The sequence below is a fragment of the Malaclemys terrapin genome, chromosome 2 (assembly GCF_027887155.1).
Source record: "Malaclemys terrapin pileata isolate rMalTer1 chromosome 2, rMalTer1.hap1, whole genome shotgun sequence".
Taxonomy (NCBI): domain Eukaryota; kingdom Metazoa; phylum Chordata; order Testudines; family Emydidae; genus Malaclemys; species Malaclemys terrapin.
The window spans coordinates 9,524,319-9,541,910 of record NC_071506.1 but is presented as its reverse complement, the minus strand read 5'-3'; the positions used below and the strand labels follow the sequence as shown (position 1 = coordinate 9,541,910).

The following is a 17,592-nucleotide window of genomic DNA, read 5'->3' as shown; positions in this document are numbered from 1 at the left end:
TGTTCTGTGAGATTTTATCTGGCTGTGCAAAATTAATATCTGCAGGGAACTGATTTCAAATATAGATTTATCTAGGTTCTCTCTGGAAGATCTCAAACTCTACAGGTCTCTCTATTTGGGGAAAATCATTTAAAAACACTTCACTGTGAACAGAATAAGTTTCACAAAGAGCATAAGTAAACTTGTCTCTAACTGGTTAGACACATTGTGGAATAAGGTGACCTAGCCACTCTATGTGAAGGAATACATGATTACTTGGATTCTGATAGTACACAGGCAAATTAGGAGGAGAGAATCTTTTAGTTCCCAAAAACAATAAGGAGTCTGGTGACACCTTAAAGACTAACAGATTTATTTGGGCATAAGCTTTCGTGGGTAAAAACCTCACTTCTTCAGATGCATAGAGTGAAAGTTACAGATGCAGGCATTATATACTGACACATGGAGAGCAGGGAGTTACTTCGCAAGTGGAGAACCAGTGTTGACAGGGCCAATTCAATCAGGGTGGATGTAGTCCACTCCCAATAATAGATGAGGAGGTGTCAATTCCAGGAGAAGAAAAGCTGCTTCTGTAATGAGCCAGCCACTCCCAGTCCCTATTCAAGCCCAGATTAATGGTGTTAAATTTGCAAATGAATTTTAGTTCTGCTGTTTCTCTTTGAAGTCTGTTTCTGAAGTTTTTTTGTTCAATGATACCAGGGAGATTGAAGTGTTTACTTACTGGCTTATGTATGTTACCATTCCTGATGTCCGATTTGTATCCATTTATTCTTTTGCGGAGGGACTGTCCGGTTTGGCCAATGTACATGGCAGAGGGGCATTGCTGGCACATGATGGCATATATAACATTAGTGGATGTGCAGGTGAAGGAGCCCTTGATGGTGTGGCTGATGTGGTTGGGTCCTCTGATGGTGTCGCCAGAGTAGATACGGGGACAGAGTAGGCAACGAGGTTTGCTACAGGGATTGGTTCCTTGGTTTGTGTTTCTGTGGTGTGGTGTGTAGTTGCTGGTGAGTATTTGCTTCAGGTTGGGGGGTTGTCTGTAAGCGAGGACTGGCCTGCCTCCCAAGGTCTGTGAGAGCGAGGGATCATTTTCCAGGATAGGTTGTAGATCGTGGATAAGGCGCTGGAGAGGTTTTAGCTGGGGGCTGTATGTGATGGCCAGTGGTGTTCTGTTATTGTCCTTGTTGGACCTGTCCTGTAGTAGGTGATTTCTGGGTACCCATCTGGCTCTGTCAATCTGTTTCCTCCGTTCCCCAGGTGGGTATTGTAGTTTTAAGAATGCTTGATAAAGATTTTGTAGGTGTTTGTCTCTGTCTGAGGGGTTGGAGCAAATTCGGTTGTATCTTAGGGCTTTTAGTTCCCAAATTACACTGTTTTGAAGCCTTAACAGTGAGATTAATAATCTACATTCTAAAACTTCTTAAAATACTTGAACTTTAAAGGTGGGTCAAGAGATGGGATGGAACTTGGGAAACTATTTTGTTGACTATGGTAGCCTCAATTTATTGTGGGGGCTACTATCTCAAGTTTTCATATTTTCACCTTCAACCAGTTTAATATGTATATGCCTGTGTCTGAAGTGGATTGTAAGCTCCTTAGGGCAGGTACTCTGTCTTCTTACATTTGTACGATGCTGAATAACCTGCGGTTGTAGGCCTGCTGTAAGAATCTAAATGAAAAAACAAGAGTTTCTGCTGTTGTTTTTCAACCAGTGCTAAGTCTCAAAAATGCCAGGAACCTATTCATGAATTTGACATGAATTTGCTGAATAGTTCTCCCCTCCACCCCAAAAAAAGGTTGTGTAGGAATCCCTTATAAGCTTTAAGCCAGTGGTTAGAAAACTCACCCAGGATGTGGGTCACCAGGTTCAGTTAACCCCTCTGCCTGATGTGGAGAATGGGTCTGAACTTGGGTCTTCCACATTGCAAGCCAGTGTCCTAACCATTGGGTTATGTGGGATATTGTGGAACAGGAGTCTGTCAATCTCTCCTGTTGAAGCTGTTCCATTTATAAATAGTCAGTCATTGAAGGAGAGACTTGAACCTGTATCTTCCACACGCTAGGTGAATACCCTAACCACTAGGCTATATAGTCACTCATTCACTTTCCCTGGCCCAGTGATTATTCATTGTCAATCATAATGCTAATTTATAGTCCTTCATAAAGACAGAACATAAGAATGGCCATACTGGGTCAGACCAATAGTCCATCTAGCCCAGTGTCCTGTCTTCCGACATGACCAATGCCAGGTGCTTCAGAGGAAATGAACATATAATCATCAAGAGATCCATCCCTGTCTCCCATTCCCAGCTTCTGGCAAACAGAGGCTAGGGACACTTCAGAGCATGGTTTTGCATGTTAATAATCTTAAACCCCTCTTACTGATGCTTCAGAAGGGACAGAGCAGAGACTGGCTTCTCTAGTGGACAGTCTCCTTATAAATATGGAGCAAAGGACAAACACCCATTCTGATAAAACAGAACCTTTCCAAGACCTAGGATACGATCAACAAAAGACTATCACTGGCCCATCTGTGCAATGTAGCAGAAGTAAAGAAAGTTTCACCCAGCTCTAAATATGATCACACCAGTTTCGTCATGGAACACTTGTTAGTAGATAAGTTTAGATCTTGCATTCTCCTGGCTTTTAGCTCTCTGCATTCTCCACAAGGAAAGAGAATATTTTCGTGTGAGGAAAGCATTCACCTCTGTCCATTTTATCTGCGTTGAAACTGAAAGCTTAATTCTGTGTGGCAGGTTGAAGCAAAGAGCTGGGGAGCATGCTCCGTGTAGATGGGATATTCGCAATCTCTAACTTCAGCCTTCAGCTGGTGATTTTTTTAGCAGTTGGTTACTCATTTGGCTATGTTAAGTTTCATGCGGCAGGAATGCAGCAGCCTCTATTTCCAGTGATTTCCCTAACTCCTATTGCAGGGAGCGGTTTGGCTGATGGATCCATGTGGCAGCAGATCCACCATCCAGGCTCCTCCCATTCCTCAAGAACGCTAGACCAGCAAAAATCCCCACAAAGCATAGGTTGCAGTATACAAAGAATGCAGACTCTCTTGTGGGCCTTCTGTTGTTATAGACAGTGATACTCCGACTGAGGCTTGTGAGCTGCAAGTGGCTCTTTAATGGGTCTCCTGCAGCTCTTTGCAGCACGTGATATTAAAATACTGTGCGATTTAATTATTAATCAATTAGGATGCTATTACTATGTTCTTAACCAATTGTAGTTGATGTAGTAATAACACTTCGTCAGTCATTTTGCTGTGAGAATAATATATAAATAAAAATAGTAAATGAAACTCATACACTGGTGGCTTTTTTGAGTAACGCTGATCACCAATTTGGCTCCTGAACCACTGAGATCTGACTGTCATTGTTATAGAGGAACAGTATTATCCTCTATCTTAAGGTCACCTAACAATTTTTTCCAACTTTAGCTCTAACACACTGACTTGAATAGGACTTTGAAAGTTGGAATGAGAATAGTTCTGGGGGCAGGAAGGTGTCTTTTGCTGCTACTTATTCCGCTCTGAAGGTGTGTGTGTGTGTGTGTGTGTGTAAGATTCTAGTTCTCCCAGAACACTCCTGTGCACAGTTCACATGCTCCAGCACCTCCAGTGAACAGGATTTGGCCCTAAATGGGATTGATAGTTTTATTCATACATGATATCTCCGAGTTATTTTTTTATCTTTTTGGGCATTCAGCTCAAGTTCCTAACATAAGTCAAAGGGAAGCCAATAGTGGAAGTTACAACTTGCTCTTGTCATAGTTATTTCTTTTTAATCTGAGACATGTTCATATTTTGTAATTGGATACATTAAATCCTGGTGGGTACCTTGAGTCACATTACTGACTTGGAAATTTCCTTCAGAACAATCAAGATCTTTATGTTCTGTACCATTAATCTTAATTTTATAAATACTTGTTGCATTACAAATGGGCAGTGCTGGTGATTCTAGTGCCAGAACAAACTGAAAGGGAGACAGGGGAGTGTGTGACTCTGTCTCCAAGTCAAACAACTGAGAGTCTAGACCATTACCAAACATTGTTGCTGTTGGATTAATCTACAGGAGTATAGCTCTTTTCAAAAAGTTAAGGGTTTTTGAACAGGTATTTCCATTCCAGTGTGTTTGTTATGCTATCCATGTCCTGACACATCAATAATCATAGAATATCAGGGTTGGAAGGGACCTCAGGAGGTCATCTAGTCCAACCCCTTGCTTAAAGCAGGACCGGACCAATCCCCAAACAGATTTTTGCCCCAGGTCCCTAAATGGCCCCCTCAAGGATTAAACTCTCAACCCTGGGTTTAGCAGGCCAATGCTCAAACCACTGAGCTATCCCTTCCCCCTCTAATATAACTTTTTTCATCAGTAGATCTCAAGTGCTTTACAAAAATCAGTGTCATCATCTCCATTTTACAGTTGGTGAAACTGAGGCACAGAGAAGCAGGAATAGAAACCAGGTCTTGTGAGGCCTAGTCTAGTACGCTTGTCCCTAGGCCACATGTTCTCCTACTTTCTAGCTAAACTGAAAAAAAGCATCTTTTAGTTGGTGGCAACCACCCATTTCTGGGTGAATCCCCATCTTGGATGGATGAACATTCTCTCTTTCTCTGTCTCTTAACATGTCCCTAAGTCTGCTCTACAGAAGGTTATGAGTCATTTGTGAGCCAGCCCAAAGATGCTGTTAGAAGGCCTTCCTTTCTGAAAAATGTCTAAAGTAAATCATGCACAGTTAATAGTGTTAGAGAACCTGTACACTCCTTTGTAATCTCTTTGCTTGAAGTATATTTTTTGTTCCCACAGCTCATTTCTGTCGGGCAGGCTTTTCCAAGGCATCACTGTCAGATACTATAGTAGTACAGACACTCCCCGGGTTAAGCAAACCCGATTTACGCAAATCCGGACTTACGGAAAAAGTTCCGTAAGCTTTTTTTTTTTTGCGTGCGTAATTGTCGGGTATACGTTCCCGACTTACGCAACATTCGACTTACGCGAGGTGTTCCGGAATGGAATGCTTGCGTAAGTCGGGGAGCGTTTGTACATAAATAGGCACAGTTCTGTTTAAAGTTGTCTGTCCCTTTCCTTTTGTACACTTTCCCTTTTTGTTGATGCAAATGTCAGGATTTAACCAACTAATTGTGGCATATGATTTAGTGGATGTGCTAAGATCCTGTTTATGCCTCAGAACACTGACCGGCCTTCTCACTGTGCTGGTAATGTCTGTTGCATAGCCTAATAGGCATATACTAGTGAATGTCTCAAGGAGCTTAGTCTGTTCAGTTTAACAAAGAGATGGTTAAGGGGTGACTTGATCACAGTCTATAAGTAGCTGTATCCTTCTCTTCCCTCATGGATCACCTGGAAGCTGGCAAGTGCTCATGTTTTGCTTGTGCATCTGATATTCTTTAGGATGCTGAAGATTCTGGGGAGGTCCTAGCGGCGGTGTTGGGTAGGTGTTCAGTCCACCTATCTGCAGCAGCTTTATACTTATAGAAGGAATGACAGTTGGCTGTGCCTCCATCTGAATATGCACTGTATAACTCTGGTAGGGTACCTTGGTAGCTTCCAGGAACAACTCTGGCCTAAACGATGCAATAGGCAAGTTGGATCCACAGGCTGCTTTACTTCAAAGTAATATAGCAAAATACAATGACAGTGCAACAGAATAAAATAGGTACCTACTGTAGCAACTGTGACAAGATGATAATAGGTGGCAGCTAATGGTTGTGACTTATAAACATTTAAGTAAACTTAATCGCTACTCACTGCAACAGACTTGCGTTAAAAAACAAACCCGTTAAACGTCCACAAGAACATTCACCATCAGCACCTCCACACTTTTTCAGGCCATGATCTTTTTTTGTTAGCTTCCTCTTTTCCAGTTACCCAGTTTCCCAGCCTATCAGTACAGCCCCTGTAGGATCTCCTGACTTTCCACTTCTGCCCAAATACAGGATTTCAGAGACAAGTTCAAAGTGTCCCAGAAGATGCCAAATGCTGCATTGTAGGATTTGTAGTCCTTACAGTGCCTAGCCGCTACAATTCTATTGGAAGTAGTTGTAGTTTTTTGGAACCAATGTACAGTACAAAGAAGCCTAATTAAAACACCTCTGGCAAGGCCCAGAAACCCCCATAATAGAAGGAGCCTACATACCTATATGGGGAACAGAAATTTGATAAGAGGGCTCTCTTCAATGTAATAGACCTTGCTATGAAAGGATCCAGTGACTGTAAGTTGAAACTAGAGAAACTCAGATTAAAAATGAGGCGCAAATTTTTAACCATGAGGGTAATTAACCATGGGAACAGTTTACCAAGGATTGTGATGGATTTTCCATCGCTGAAATGTTTAAAATCCAGATTGGATGTTTTTCTAAAAGATGTGCTCTAGTAAATTCAAACGGGAATATATTTAGGGAAGTCCTATGACCTGTATTATACAGGTGGTCACTATGGTCCCTTCTGGCTTTATAACCTCTGAACCATTATTTTTTTCAGAATTAATTTTTCTCTACTAGAGGGGGGAGGGATAGCTCAGTGTTTTGAGCATTGGCCTGCTAAACCCAGGGTTGTGAGTTCAGTCCTTGAGGGGGCCACTTAGGGAACTGGGGTAAAAATCTGTATGGGGATTGATCCTTCTTTGAGCAGGGGATTGGACTAGATGACCTCCTGAGGTCCCTTCCAACCCTGATATTCTATGATTCTAACACTGAACACTTTTTGCTGGACCAAAGCTCTGCTTGGAGGATTGTGGAGAGCTTTTCAATCTTTATAACTGAGCACCTTTTGTATGACTTAATTGGGGTACAATTTTACTTTTGCTCAAAATACCAGAAAGCTGAAAATCACGTCTCCCTGCCCACATTTTCAAATGTGTGGAAGACACAGGACAGTCCTCCTGGTTGAAATGCTACACCATTAGGGAGTTTTGCTATACGTCACACTGACAGACTAGGATAGCTGCAGGTATTCTGTTCTGAGGACAGCTTTATTGCTAGGTGGCTCTCTGAAACTGTTGCCTTGGTTTATTTTAATTTTTCTGTTACCTGTGCTGGAGAAGCAAGAAGTTTAGGTTAGGGTTTTCAAAAGTGACCAGTGATTTAGGAGAGTATTAATTTTTGGGTACTCAACTTGCAATTCCTTAAAGGGTCCCAATTTTCAGAGTATGGATCCTAAGGGGGCCCAATTTTCAGTGTGTGGGTGCTCAGCACTTTCTGAAAATCAGACCTCTTGGATGTGTCTCAAATTGACCACCCAAAAGTTGACCCCCACCCCAAATCACTAGTGACTTTGGTCTTAGTGGCTGAATCAGGTTCTAGTATTAGTTAAAAAGCAACAGAGGGTCCTGTGGCACCTTTGAGACTAACAGAAGTATTGGGAGCATAAGCTTTCGTGGGTAAGAACCTCACTTCTTCAGATGAAGAAGTGAGGTTCTTACCCACGAAAGCTTATGCTCCCAATACTTCTGTTAGTCTCAAAGGTGCCACAGGACCCTCTGTTGCTTTTTACAGATTCAGACTAACACGGCTACCCCTCTGATACTAGTATTAGTTAGTTACACTTAGACACCCAAAGCATTCCTGTTGAAGTTTCTGGTGGGAAAGGCAGCAGACAACTAGAGTTTCCCTTAGGATAGGGTAGGTAGATCAAGTCATTGAAAAAGGAAGAGGTCTGTGGCAAGTGAGGTATTGGGAACTGTACCTTAAGTTGCTTAGTTTTGGGGACAGGAAGTCTGGGGAGGGGTGCTGCAGAAGCCCATATTCTATTATGCAGAGGTAGTTGGAACTGATCACTATTGAATAGAGTATCTCTTTCAGGTACATTGGGCCAGAGTGTTTTCACAAAACTCCAGCAAGGGAGAGAGCACTGCATTGTTTAGCCGGTACAGCAGTGCAGACCACTATACAAGAGACCTGGATTTGATATCTTTTCCCAGGCTCTTGTTCCCTGAGCTTCAGGGTCTGGGAGTTCTACAGAAGCAGTGCATGCAGTGTGTTGTAGGAGGAAGCACCTTTTGTTGCTCAAAACCATCCTCCCCTTGGTTAATTAAGGAGCAGTGGTGACTGGTTCTAAAGAATCAAGCTTAGGGCTAGTCTACACTGGCAATGCTAAAGTGCTGCTGTGGCAGTGCTTTAATGTGGCTTGTATAGTCGCGGCAGAGCACTCTCCCAGCGCTCTTAAAAAAACCCACCTCCATGAGGGGCATAGCTAGCCCCAGCGCTGAAACTTGCTGTGCTCGGGTGTGTTTTTTCACACCCCTGAGCGAGAACTTTGCAGCGCTGTCAAGTGCCAGTATAGACAAGCCCTTAGGCTTGCTTGGCCGAAGGGATGGGGCCAGCAAGTGGGGTTGGAGGTTGAGGTGAGGAGAAGAGATGGCAAAATCATGGGGGGCGGAAAATTGGATCACCGTGGCTTTGATAGGGAAGAGTTGTCATCATCTGAAAGGAGCGGCCAAACTAGGAGTGAATTTTGAAACTATTGGCCAGATAATCTATATAGATTTCTGTGCAGGAGAGGACATTGGTCTAACCGTTCAAGTGTGACTAGTAATTTTGGGTAACTTACTTTTAAGTGGCAGACTTGAGATACCTTGGAGAGGTATGCGTTTCAGAAAACATGGAACCCCACCTTCTGGAAGTCAGGCCTATCTGTGGTGTTGGACAACCAAAAATGTACCCAAAATTACTAGTCACTTTTGAAAAATTAGATGGTTGTATGACTCCTGAATGGCTTGCTCAGTGCTAAGAAAGGTAAAGTCTGATTATATCTTTTGTTTTAGATTGTCATTACAGAACCTTGTAGTTTGTCGGAAAGGACTTCCAGCACTGAAAGTAGAACCTCTCTCTGATGTGACTCCTCCAGTTATTGGCTGGAATAAACTCTTCCGTATTTGTCTTTGTCTCCTAGTGGCTGATCAGGATCCACATTCTCTGATTGTGGGGAACAGTTGGTAGTCTCCAGTTCGTTATTGTGCTCTGTGGAGCTCTGTCTCTTTGCTAGGCAGTGTACAAACGTAGGGAAAGAAATGGTCACTTCCACATGGAGCTTAAACCCCAAGTTAGACACAATCACAACTACTATTGCACTGAAAATATGATAATATTGTGGTATGAATTGGAGCTGACAAGAGTGTCTGAACTTACTTTCACAGGCAAACATAATAGCATATTTATGTACAAAAAATTAACCAAAGCATTTTTTTTAAAAAAAATCTGATAATGTGATTTAAAATTGAAAATTTATATGCACAAAAGTCAGGAAATTCAAAGTTCTAACGTCTTATAGTTATTAATTTTGCTACAAAATTTGCTACAAATGCTACAAAAATGCATGCACATTGAATCACCCATTTTAATGGTCATTTATTGCATTACTCTATATTTGTGCAATGATACTTTAGGAAATTAAACTTTTGAGTTTGACGTGCATTTAATTTCTCAATTGTAATGCTGCAGTAGTCATTCTTTTTTTGGATTGTGTATTTTTAATTTATAACTGAATAGTGCGTGTAAGCCTGCAAGAAACAGGCTAATTTCCAATAAGCTCTAGCCTTCTGTGGTTTTGAAATGGCTAAGAAGTTAAACTCCCAAAATAGAAACATTTGACAGACTTGCACACATGAAGAATAAATAAAGTTGTGTGTGAAAGATATGAAAGAGCTTCTTCATATACAGCAGCAATGTTAAAATCACTTGGAGCCTCTAAATTATCTAATAAACCAGAGGTTAAATAGTTGTAATAATATTTTTATCCATCCCAACAATTTTTTGAGTTTTAAGGTATCAAGGAAGAGTTTATTTTTTAGCCTCTTTGCATGTTACATTTAAAAAAAATATTTGGCATACTTTAATTTCAGCTTACTGGTGCATCTGAGACCTCTCAAGGATTTAGACATTGATGATCGTATAAAAGAATTCGCAGCAAAATTATCTTTAATACCTACTCCTCCACCAGGAACACTCCACTTGGTAATTAGTGAAGCTCAATTTCATAATTATTTTAACATTACCTGCTATAAAATACTAAGTATGTTGTTTGTGTAAAATGGGGCATATTCTGTAACACCAGTTTTAATGCCAGTGTGATGCCACTGAAGTCAGTACCTGTGCTTTGGGGGATAGACTGCTTTTACCCTGTTTTCTAATGGACACATGGTACACCAAAGAGGTGGGGAGAAGGTGGGGCCATAGCTCTGCCCTTTCTGCACAGCAGATAGGGTAGTGAGGAGAGGAATAGGGTTACCATATTTTGTGCCTCCAAATGGAGGACACCCCCAGGGACCCCGGCCCAGCCCCGCCCACGCCCCCGCCCCAACTCCGCCCCCTCCCAAAGTCTCCGCCCCCTCCCCTGCTTCCCGCGAACATTTGAGTCGCGGGAAGCCTGTAGCAGGTAAGGGGCGGTGTGGGGGGAGGAGGCGCGGCCCAGGCTGGCCCCCCGGCGGCTCCAGCCTAGGTCGGCTCGGGCCCTGGGGTGCCGGCCCCGGCCCACCACCCCTGGCCCGCCCAGCACTGCCGGCCCCGCGGACCCCCCCGGCTCGCGGCCCCCCCGGCTCGCGGCCCCGCGGACCTCCCGGCCCAGCGGGCCCAGCGGACCCCCCCGGCTCCTGGCCCCGGGGCCCAGCGGACCCCCCCGGCTCGCGGCCCAGCGGACCCGCCGGCCCAGCGGACCCCCCGGCCCAGCGGACCTCCCGGCCCAGCGGACCCCGCGGCCCAGCGGACCCCCTGGCTCGCGGCCCAGCGGCCCCCGCGGACCTCCCGGAACCCGGACCGGCACCGCGCCCCCGGCTCCCCGCCCGGCCCCGCGCCCACCCCGGACCGGCACTGCGACCCCGGCCCGGCACCGCGCGCCCGGCCGGGCTCGGCACCATGCCCCCGGCCCCGCGGCCCCGGCCAAAGAGCCCTCCTGATTTTCCCGGACATGCCTGGCTTTTGGGGATTTCCCCCCGGACGGGGATTTGAGCCCCCAAAAGCCGGACATGTCCGGGAAAATCCGGACGTATGGTAACCCTAGAGAGGAAGGGTTGTTGAGTGGTTAGTGCTAGTCTAGTACTTGGGAGATGTGGTTTCAATTCCCTGCTCTGCTACAGATGTTTTGTGTGTCTTTGGGCAAGTCACTTAGCTTCAATTCCCCACTTGCAAAATGAGGACAATACTTCCCTATGTTACAGGGGTGTTGGGAGAATAAATACATTAAAGATTGTGAGGCTCTCAGATACTACAATAATGGGGACCATATATAGGTGCACTGTAAAAAGGGGTATATTCTCCCTTTGTGCACCTGAGAGCTTCAAGAAACTGCTTTTGGAATGGTGCAGCTCTCCACAGTTCCTTCTGTGGGTTGTGTCTAAATGCATGATTCAGCTCTTCATTATTAACCTTATTTATATCAAATCAATTATTATAAGCTGGTCTACATTTTAAGTTGTAATCAGCAAGCAGTGAAATTACAAATTATGTTTTGGTAAAGTTTCTCAGTTAGAATTGGAGAAAAAATATTAGATAATAAAGCAGGTGAATCCAGACCTATTGCTCTGATAAAGGCAGAGGTAGCCTAGAAAGACAGAATGCAGTTAGACTAAACTTACAATAGACATAATTGACAAGAGTCCCTTAAAGATGTTTTTATTATGATTATATCAAAATACATTTTATAATTTTTTTAAAAAAGGTATTTCATTTCCTCAATTTTAATATCTGTTTCAGTATCTAAAATCTCTTACTAGACTGAAAAGAAACACAAAATGCTTTATAAATCTTTATGGAGATAGTTATTATTGAGTTTAATACTTCCAGTACTGCAATTATCTTTTGTATATAAAGCTACATTTTAGGTTCTGTGCTTTATTTATATATATATATATATATATATATATATATATATATATATATATATATATATATATATATATATATATATATATATATATATATATATATATATATATATAATTTATATTTTCTGTCAGATAACTGTAATATTTTGTTAGAATTAGGATTTAAAATTTCTATGGGACCATTTCTTCATTAAAAATTAATTGAAAAACATGTGTTACTACAGATATTTAATATGAGACCACTACAGATAGTCTTTCCATCACGGGAGGATCCAGACAGCCCAATTATTGACTTGAATCTTCATCTTCCATTACTATGTTTCAAACCAGAACATGTGCTACAGGTAATAAAAAACAAACTTTAAAGATTCTGTAAAGTGTCACATTTTTTGCTTGTTACCTTGATTCCTTTGTTTGTTTTCAGAAAAAAATCTGCAAGATGGAGTTCAGCTTGGGAGTACATATCGGTAATTTAGGGTTAAATACATTAGAGAGATGTAATTATCCCCAAATCTGTTCCGTTCACCTAGGCCGGCAGCGGGCTGAGTGGGGCCTGCGGCCGGAACCCTGGCTGGCAAGGGGCCGGCAGCCAGAACCCCAGGTTGGTAGCAGGCTGAGTGGGGCGGTGGCTGGGACCCCAGCTGGCAAGGGGCCGTCAGCCAGAACCCCAGACCGGCGGCGGGCTGAGCGGGGCCGGGACCCCAGACCAGCAGGGGGCTGAGCGGGGCCGGGACCCCAGACCAGCGGCGGGCCGAGCGGCTCAGCCCGCAGCGGTCTGGGGTTCCGTACGCTGGCTCCTGCCAGCCAGGGTCCCGGCTGCCGACCCCGCTCAGCCCGCTGCCAGTCTGGGGTTCTGGCTGCCGGCCTCTTGCTAGCTGGGGTCCCAGCCGCCGGCCCTGCTCAGCCTGCTGTCAACCTGGTGCTCGGGGTGTGGATGTGGGGGGTGCAAGAGTCAGGGCATAGGGTGTGGGGGGGCTGGGTATGTGTGGAGGTGCAGGAGTCAAGGATGGGGTCGTGGGGGGGATGCAGGGAGCTGGGGTGCAAGGGGGGTGCAGGGGTCAGGACAGAGGGCTCAGGGGGGTGGGTTGGGATCAGGGGGGTGCTCCCAGCCCCCTGCCCTGAGCGGCTCACGGCAAGGGACTGGAGGGATACGCCCCGCTCCTACCCCCCTTCCCCGCCTCTTTGCTGGTCTGAGCAGCGAGGACGCTGGGGCTGCTCTTCTCCGCTCCATCGGCAGCAGGGAGGGAGAGGAGGCGGGGCTCCACGCAGCACGCCGGGGGAAGAGGCGGGGGAGGGGGAAGCTTGGCTGCCAGCAGAGCCTGTTGTACAGCAGCAGCCGGCAGGAGCAAGCTTGCTTCTGCCCCCTGCACCCGCCAGAGAGAGCGGGGGACGGAGAAGAGCGGGCTGGGTCGGGCAGGATTTTTAATGGCATGCCGCTGCCTGCTGGGGTCCGGCTCCGCCCGCTGCCGGGGTTCAGCAGTGAGCCGAGCGGGACCCCGGCAGGCAGCAGTGTGCCATTAAAAATAGTCTCACGTGCCGTCTTTGGCACGCGTGCCATAGGTTGCCGACCCCTGATCTAATCCATCTCAGTTCTGAGAATAGGTAGTGTTGGCTTATTTTTTTAGCCATGCCCACAATCTCACGTATTTGTCTGCATGTATTTGGTGCACAACCAGCCTTCCCATCTGAAAATGTTGTGCATGATCACCTCCTTCTAGTGCATCTGGATGCATGTGCATTTGGGTAATTGTGCCCATACAAGCGTAACAATTTGTGGCCCTTTTTTCTAAAAATTTATGTGGTCCATTTGTGTGTTTCATCAGTGTCTGGTTTGGCTTTTTATCCCTTAATTTTGGTGCTATACAGGCCTCTTACATTGTAGGCTTGTGGCTAGAGCCAGTGGACTGATAGCCAGGACTCCTGAGGAGAAATCCTAGTTCCACTGAAGTAATGGCAAAACTTTCATTGACTTCAGTGGGGCCAGTATTTCACCCCGTTTTTTATTCCTAGCACTCCAGCTGTGTAAGAATCCTTTAACTTGTATTTGCCTCAGTTTATCAATGTGCAAAATGTGTATTACTGTAACACTGATCTCCTGAAGGTGAACCTCAATTTGTAAATGGTAAAGTGCTTGGAGATGCTTTTAATAGAATTTGCTCTATGTAACAAATATTACTACTAATATTAGTTATTTTCATTATTGTTCCCAGATTATAACTTGCATCTTAACGGAGCAAAGGATTGTTTTCTTTTCTTCTGACTGGGCCCTGCTGACACTCATAGCTGAATGCTTCATGTTGTACCTTCATCCTATTCAATGGCAACACACTTTTGTACCTATTCTATCTCGTCAGATGCTGGATTTTGTAATGGCCCCAACGTCTTTTCTTATGGGATGTCACATTGATCATTTTGAAGAAGTTAGCCAGGTTTGTCATAGAACATTCCCACTCTGGCTGCCCCTTTTCCCTAGGTCTGTTTAGTAAGCCACCTCCCTTTCCGCAATTCAGTCCCTCTTTAAAACAAATTTTTGCCAGATTTCTTAGAAAAAGAATTTTTAACTTCAACAGAACCATCATTTAGTTATCGAGTGATTTTTATTCTTATAACTCTTGTCTTTCCTCTCCTTCCCCAACATGGTCTATGATCCTTGTTTGTTATGTGATGTCAGATTTGGGTCCCAATCCTGCAAATGTGGGCTCAGATGTAATTTATGCACATGAGTAGTCCCATTGAAGCCAGTGGGAATTTTCCTGTTGATAATGTTTTGCATGTACGTATGTGATTGCAGTATCAGGCCCTCACACTGTGTAAATTTTTCAGGGAGGGCTCATATCTTTGCTTGTTTCTCTGCGGCACCAAGCACAGCTTTGAAAATGCTTAATAATATTTTTGTGCAATACATGGGCCTCAAATTCCTAATTCTTTGTCATGATGGATTTCCAGATTAGCATTTTTAACACTTTAACTTTAGCAATATAAAGGTGAGTTTTTAGAATGGAGTTTCAGAATTGGATTCACAGTTTCTTCTTCTCTTTGAATTTTAATATTATTTTAACAAGTGTTTTGTGGGTTGATATATAAAGAGCATTTTCAGTGAAAAATAAAACTTCAACTGCTCCAAGTGACACTGTCAGATGGTTTGGGCCCAAACTTTAGAGATTTACATTTGTTTGAGGGTTTGTGACGGTATGGCTACACTACAAGGTTTTTAACGACGTGGCTGTGCCGCTACAGCTGTGCCGCTAAAAGGCGTGCAGTGTAGCTGCTGTTTGTCAGCAGGAGAGAGAGCTCTCCTGCAGACAAAAAACTTCCACCCCCCACAAGTGGCAGTGGCTTTGTCGGCAGGAGAGTGCTCCTGCCGACAAAGCGCTGTTCACGCCAGCGCTTTTCCTCGGTAAAACTTTTGTCATTTGGGGGTGGGTGTTTTTTTTAACACTCCTGAATGACAGAAGTTTTGCTGATGAAGTACCAGTGTACGCCAAGCCTGAGAGAGACATTCCTTTGCAGCGTTGGAAACCCAAACACAACAGCATTGTACTAGTAGATATAAGATTAATGAATATGACTATAAACCAAATTAATCAGTCTAGTCTTGTCTAGGATCAGTAAAATGCAAAAACAAACATCCTAACCTGTGAAAGTAAATTGTAGTAAAAATATTTTTAGTCTACATAATGTAGATTGGTGCAACTAACACAGGTACAATTAAAAATATTATTCTTATCTCAGTGTCGCTTTGAAGTTTTTGTATGTACACTATATTATAATCTGAATTATAATCCTTGATCTTGCAAATAGATTTATGAATTCAGAACTTTATACATATTCAGTTTTCTTACTTAAAATAACTGGAGAAATAAATTAATAAGGACTATTCTGAGACGATTTAAAAAAAAAAAAAAGTACCTATAGCTTGTCTCACAGATCCCATTGAGTGTCCCTTCCTGGCCACCCACTAGGATTTATTTGAAGGGAATCTAAAATTCTGCTGCTCTGGAGTCCCAGGGGGTGGTAAGCTTCTGGAATCTGAGCAGAGTCCAGCCACAGCCCCGGTCGCAGGGTCCCTGTGGCCACTCACAGGGCACAGACCTAGTATTTGTCCCTATATGAATTCCACAAGAGTGGTATGCATGTGCCCCAGTCTGGGAATATTTACATCCTAAAGGCAATGTCCCTCACTAGCTCACCTTTCCCTTGGGAGTCCTTGGGGGATTATCTGTGTTCCATCAGGCAGGAGAGCAGGGTCTTTCACCCCCTTGCCTATCATGCCCATGCAGCAGCTTCCCTCATCTTACTCTGGGGCAAGTTGTCACTCTCCCCTAGTTCGCCACACGAGTCCCTTTATAGAGTCCTTTTGTTCTGCCTTTTAGTAATTTTCCATTACTCCCAAATCCCCCTTCCTTCAAGAGAAGTTACATACAGTCTCACAATAATACATAAACAAATGCATTTTTAATACAATGGACCCCGAAGGTATTAAACTTAATTTCAGTAAGGTTTAACTTAATTCAGAAAGGTTTGACCCTGATACGCAGGAAACTTCCAGCGACATGTCACAGCTTGTACGTATATGTTGATGTGTGGAGGATTTATGGACTTATCCACTACATAGAGAGAATATTAGATCTCAAAATCTGTGTATTTTGTCTTTGAAATCCTAATAAATTAATGTGAGACTTCATTTATATTGAAAATAATTGTGTAGCTGTCTCAGTCTTCCAAAAGGCCAAGTTAGAAGAGGACCATCCCTTTCTGGTTATAAATTACAACACATTCCTAACAAGTTAAGAGCAATCACTGTGCTGGAAAAACTCACTTTATATTTAAGTGTCTGCAGGCTACATCAAGAAGAAATAAATATTTTATCAACATTATTTATACGGTAACTCCTCACTTAAAGTCGTCCCGGTTAATGTTATTACATTGCTGATCTATCAGAGAATATGCTCGTTTAAAGTTTTGCAATGCTCCCTTATAAAGTTGTTTGGCAGCCGCCTGCTTTGTCCACTGCAGGAAGAGCAGCCCGTTAGAGCTAGCTGGTGGGGGCTTGGAGCCAGGATGGACTGGCAGCCCCCCATCAGCTCCCCACTCCCCTAAGTTCCCTGTGCGGCAGCTGCCCAGCAGGCTATCAATTGCCGGGCAGTTCAGCTGTCCCTCCCCCCGCTCCCATGTGCAGCTCCTGCCCTCTGCTTTGGAGCTGCTCCTGGGAGCCTCCTCTTGCTGTGCAAGAGGGAGGGGAAGAGGGGTGCTAATGTCAGGGTGCCCCCTCCCCCCCTGCTCCTTTACCCCATCAGGCCATCTCCACAGAGGTGGGGGGGGGGCACGACAGGGCTCAGGACGGAAGGAGCTTGCTGGCAGCAAGTTGAGACAGCAGCTGCTGGTCTACTTAAAAAGGCAGTGTACTTAGAGTGGGTCAGCATACTTAAAGGGGCAATTCACGTCTCTCTCTCACACACACAGTATGTGTCTCCCTCTGCCATGCTGTCTCCCCTCCCTCCATTGGTGCTGCCGTGTAGAGTGTGAGGCTGCATTAACAACAATGTGTTACCCCTTGAGGGCTCAGCCTATTACTAGTTCATCATTTAGCAGTAAGGCATTCCCTGGAAAATATCCTACCCTTTTAACTCCACCTCAACCAAGCTTCACAATCATCATTGCTGTGTACAGTATTAAATTGTTTACAACTTGTACTCTCTGTGTGTGTGTGTGTGTGTGTGTGTGTATATGTATGTATGTATG

General features: G+C 44.2%; 1 protein-coding gene across 1 annotated transcript in view; it reads left to right on the top strand.

The window, feature by feature from the left end:
- The window catches only part of DENND3 (DENN domain containing 3), an 88,415-nt gene that overhangs the window by 20,362 nt on the left and 50,461 nt on the right, over positions 1–17,592 (top strand). Inside the window, 3 exon segments of the mRNA XM_054020256.1 lie at positions 9,874–9,985; positions 12,075–12,194; positions 14,061–14,279. Coding sequence (XP_053876231.1) covers positions 9,874–9,985; positions 12,075–12,194; positions 14,061–14,279 — 451 coding nt within the window.